At 37.6% G+C, this 5000-nt stretch overlaps 1 protein-coding gene across 1 annotated transcript in view; it reads right to left on the bottom strand.

The window, feature by feature from the left end:
- The window catches only part of LOC138019369 (ATP-dependent RNA helicase DDX1-like), a 44995-nt gene that overhangs the window by 38329 nt on the left and 1666 nt on the right, over positions 1-5000 (bottom strand). Inside the window, exons 4-7 of the mRNA XM_068866134.1 lie at positions 4484-4513; positions 2233-2335; positions 1825-1872; positions 1-75 (exon numbers count right to left, since the gene is read on the bottom strand). The exon at positions 1-75 is cut by the window's left edge and continues 9 nt beyond it. Of these exons, the coding sequence (XP_068722235.1) occupies positions 1-75; positions 1825-1872; positions 2233-2335; positions 4484-4513 (256 nt within the window). The remainder of the gene's footprint in view (positions 76-1824; positions 1873-2232; positions 2336-4483; positions 4514-5000) is intronic.

Below are 5000 nucleotides of genomic sequence, written 5' to 3'. Positions count from 1 at the left end.
CTCCTAAGGTGGAACGACATCCTTGCCATTTAGAGTGATTGCGGCTTTGGCACAGATACCCTTTCTCATCAATGGCTATATAACAGAGAAAAATAATACTGTACAATAAATATTTACCACAGTGTGCACTGCTAATGGAAAAAAAATTAATAGGTGTTATTGAAACACAAAGCAACCAGTTAATGTACCCTGACTACCTCCCATGGAAAGGATCTTCTAGACTCTGAAATCTTACTTTGGCCAACACAGTTCTTCAAAAAATTGAGGCTACGGAAAACCCAGTGGTTAGCTAAGGACAGTAGGTTCGCAAGCAAATCCTCCAGATTCGAATCTTGCTCTGGCAATCACTAAGATTTGTCTAAAGGTGGCCCAAAATCACCTCCGTCAACCAATTCCCACCCCCTCCACCCTACCTCCCTCCCCCACCCCTGCCAAAAAAAAAAGGAAAGAAAAAAAAAGATGAACTTAATAACATCAACACATGAAACTAAAAATGATGTTAATTAAACAAATTCATTACAAAATAAAATGAAGAAATGCCCATCTTCAATCTTCGGTAAAATTTACCTTACTGTGGAAAGAGTAGCCAGTCCTACGCAGACTCTCTTAGGAATTCGTCACGCGTTCCTCTCCCACGAGCGTCTGCTGAAACGAGCCGGAATTTACGTAGACCAATCACAATGGACTTTGAGATTCTGGCAGTGCACTTTAGACCCAGTGAGAAAACTACAAGAAGTTGGGTTTCGTGTGTTGGGCATTTACATGTAAAATTGCTGAGTTAAGTTCTTATCAAAGAGAAGCTGGAGCGTATAAATTTCATGCTTTGGCTTAGATGTTTGCGGTTCTTCACAGAATAAGTACGGTAGAATTTGTAGGGTTAAAACATCCTGTGCGATTCAAGTTTATTTGTGATTAATATCATATTTACATGTACATTTCTTTCCGCGCTATTTCTCACAAATCAGTGGAATAGTTTCGTTTGAATAACCCCATTTCTTGTAGTCCTTCGGTTGAACTGATTTAAGGTTTGCTTTATTTTTCAAATCGAAGAAACACTGAATACGAACGACCGGTTCACAACACAACAACATGAAATCAATTTTTAGAGACGATGGTCATCGTCAAAAGCAACCTGAAAATTTCAAGCTTATACGTAATGGATTTTCTTCAAGCTTTCTTTTCACTACTGTCCTAATTGCGTTCATTGTGCTTGAAGGTAATGGTTCTTGTGCACTTCAAATACACTCGCAGTACTAAATGTTTGTATTCGTATTTATATATTTCCACGGCACTTTCACTTTTACCAGTAGATGAAACGACACCATACCCTTGCTAAGCACTTACATTTTGACTCGCAAAAAGTGCAAATGCATAACCCACCGAGGAAACAAAATTAATGTTTCTGAGGATATTTTGAAACAGCTCTGTCTCTTTCATGATTCATCCAAAGAAGATCTAAAATTTGACATGTTGATGATCCCAGGGGAGATCTACACAGTGCTGATTGGTTCCTAAGTAACCCGCACGTGATTTCCAGATGACAGTTTCTTTAACAAAGGGAAAGGAATGTGTGGCTTGTTTCAGCAGATGCTCGTGGGAGAGGACTGCATGACGAATTCCTAAGAGAGTCTGCGTGGGAGGCTATGGAAAGAGCCCCTCGACCGGCCTAAACCGGGCATACTCAGTATTTTACTCTGTCTAACGCCAGGCAATTTTACTCGCCAATGGGGATAATTCGAACCCTCAGGAAGCAATGGGATAATTAATAATTAATGACATGCATAAAAAGAATACTGCCAGTATTAACCACATGTACAAGCTTACCAAGTTCTTGATCTCTATCAAAAGGGTTCATTTTGAAAGTTGTTGGAGCTATCAAAAGAATCAAGCCATAAGTGATGTGTCTAATGTATTTGAATGTACAGTACAGCTACAGTATGATCACAAACAACCATGATAATATTGATTATTTAATGATCTAGAGTTCAACACATACATGTGGAAGTGAAGCGTCAATGGTTCTTTATTATAGGTTTTGTATTACTATAGCATATTAGATTGTTGTGTCTGTTGAGTGACCCAAGCTTGTTCACTATATTATAATTTGCATGAGATTGATAAGTCCAGTTACTTAAAAATCACATGCTTTGGCATCCACTAACAAGCCACAACGATGTTTACCCCTTCATAGCACTATCTTGAGTCTTAATTGAGATACACATGATTTCTTACCAATTACTGCACCTGCACTGGCTGCAGGACGTGAAGTCTTGCTGCCACTGAGAGCATCTCTAACCGTTTCATGGACAATTTGAATCACTGGCAGTGAAAATGCCTGACATGTAGAGGGTCAAAAGTCAGTAGAGTGTAACACAAAATTTATGCATATAGCCCGGTACTTATTATTGTCATTGACAAATGAACAACTGCGAACAACCTCGTTCCCAGAAGAGAGACCCAGGGAAAAAAAATGGGAATTCAGTTCAATAATAATGTAATAGAGGTTCTTTAAAACGTATCTAACATCAGTCTTGGTGCTTTTTACAAAAGGGGAATAGAAAAAGTAAATAGAAAAGGTAAGAACTACACATTAAAAAGACTAAAACAACGACTGCAATAAAAATAGCTACGTAATGGTGAGAAAAGGTAAGGACTGTGGCCCCAACATTTTCAGTCCTGTGGCTCATAGCCACTTTGATTGGTCATTGTGGCACTTTAAATTGGCCTGTGATTGTCTCTTCATGGCATCTGACAGGATGCGGAGATGCGGCACCGCATAATTCACTGAAATCCGCATCTTCCGCATAATTCCGATATTTTGTTCCTACAATGCTTTCCATTGGACGAGAAACAGTTACACTTCAGCAAATGACGTAACTGAATATGAGAAACTAAGGGCGCGTTCGATTGACCGTATTCCGGAATAGGATCACATTGAATACAAGTTAGAAATCCTTCGTTTTTACGGAGATTCACATTAAAAATGTCAAACACCTGCTAAACATATCTTTATTATCCTTGTTGCTTCAAAAACGCCAGACATACCGTTTTGAATTCATCACTTCACGTATTCTTATTCCGGAATACCGTGAATCAAACGCACCCTAAGTCAATGATCGAGGGAATGGATCACGCTCCAAAGGTATTACAATTTTGCTCCATTATCTCCAAATTGAAACAAAATTCATGACGAGAAACAAAATAATTTTTTATCGCTTTATTTATTTTACCAAAAATTGCAGCAAAATCCCAACTGCTAACCCTTTATTTCAATGGTGAAAGCTGGTCGCAAATTGGTGACTCCTCCATGTATTTTAATCACAAAGCGCAAAAATTCAGTCACAAATGTGATTGAATTGGTTGCAATTTCGATTACAGATTTACCGTAAGCATGTAAATACATTGGACGGGCCTAATTATTAGTTTTATAACTTGTTTAAGTTTCTGCATAATCCGGTGTAATTTCCGCATAATCAATGCATGTTTCCGCATAATATGGCCAAAAATTTCCGCGTAATCTTTAATTTTTTTCTGCATCCTATCAGAAGCCATGTCCCTTTAAAGAACAACATTTCATTGAGTGACACAATCAAATTTCCCTGAATCAGTGCCAATACTTAAACTTAAATTAAATTACAAATTTTAATACAGAAATTGAGTTTTGAAAAGTTGTTTCTTATTAACTTAATAGAAAAGACCCAATTACTAACTAAAGCTACCTGTATTATTCTAGTCTGCATAAGAGTCAATTGCTCAAATTAGCCAGATAAGTGCAAAGATCACTTCCCCCTTTCACCTATACATGTATATACACCACGATATATATTATCATATTTTATTCACTGGCCGAGAGATCCGCATAGGGAAAAACTGTGCCCGAGGTCTCGAGTATGGCCCAAGGCTGCACTGACCTTGGCCCATACTAGAGACAGAGGGCACAGTTTTTCCCTATACAGACTAAACAAGGCTGGTGAATAACCTGTTAATTTTTTTCCTAAAAAGATGTGCTGGCTTGGAACCATTGCTTTTTAACACTGGCCGGCAATGCTTATTATCAACTGAAGAGAGAATTTCAGGCAAAAATGCAATGATCAGTTGATTCTGTTCAGAATATTTATTAATTTGTAAAGCAACATTTAAAAGGCTTCAAAAAATCTATTTTTGGTCCAACACCAGCTTATCACACAAGCTCATGCAACCAGGGCTAGGATTCCGCACGGGTAGGCAGGCAAGATAGAAAAACTCCGCCCACTCCCAGAGGCAATCAGATTGCAGGATTTGCAGAATTCTGCTCGCTTGTGCATTGAAAAAAAAAAAAGTAGATTTATTTCATTGAAATAATATTGCTCTCTGAATTTCCTGCCTTACATAAAATAGGATGCTGGGTTGGTAATGACAAAAGAATCTTGAAAGTACATGCAATAAATATCTGGCTTTCTTAAAAGGGAGTATTTACATAATGAAAAAAGAAATAGAATCCTACCCCAGTCTTTCCACTTCCTGTCTCCGCAGCCTGTAAAAGAAATTTAAAAAATTAAAACTCCAATAATAAACATGATTATGATAATGATGATGTCAGAAAAAATAATATTGAGCTTAATATTTACATGTAAGAGTCGAGTGTTTTTAGCACTGAGGCAGTAATTGGGGACTTGTACAGGAATAAAATCAAATCAAAATCAGAATAATTATTATTTATATCCAATCACAGGTTGGTTGTGAAGCAGAAGGGAAAACCAGAGCACCTGGAGAAAATATCTCAGAGCAGAGTAGAGAACCAACAAACTCAACTCACATGTGACACTAAAGCAGTGTTCACATTAGGCCTCGATCGAATTACTATCGAATTAAATATGAAATGGGTTCACATCAACTAATTGCAGTCCCTGCCTGATTATAACTGGATGATAATTACTTTAAACAACCTCAAAGGGGTTGTTTGAAGTAATTACAATGCATAATTGAACAGAATGGCGAGAATGTGGTGGTATGAGCAGACT

This window comes from Montipora capricornis, chromosome 10 (assembly GCF_036669925.1).
Source record: "Montipora capricornis isolate CH-2021 chromosome 10, ASM3666992v2, whole genome shotgun sequence".
Taxonomy (NCBI): domain Eukaryota; kingdom Metazoa; phylum Cnidaria; class Anthozoa; order Scleractinia; family Acroporidae; genus Montipora; species Montipora capricornis.
This window is presented reverse-complemented; position numbering and strand designations above follow the sequence as displayed.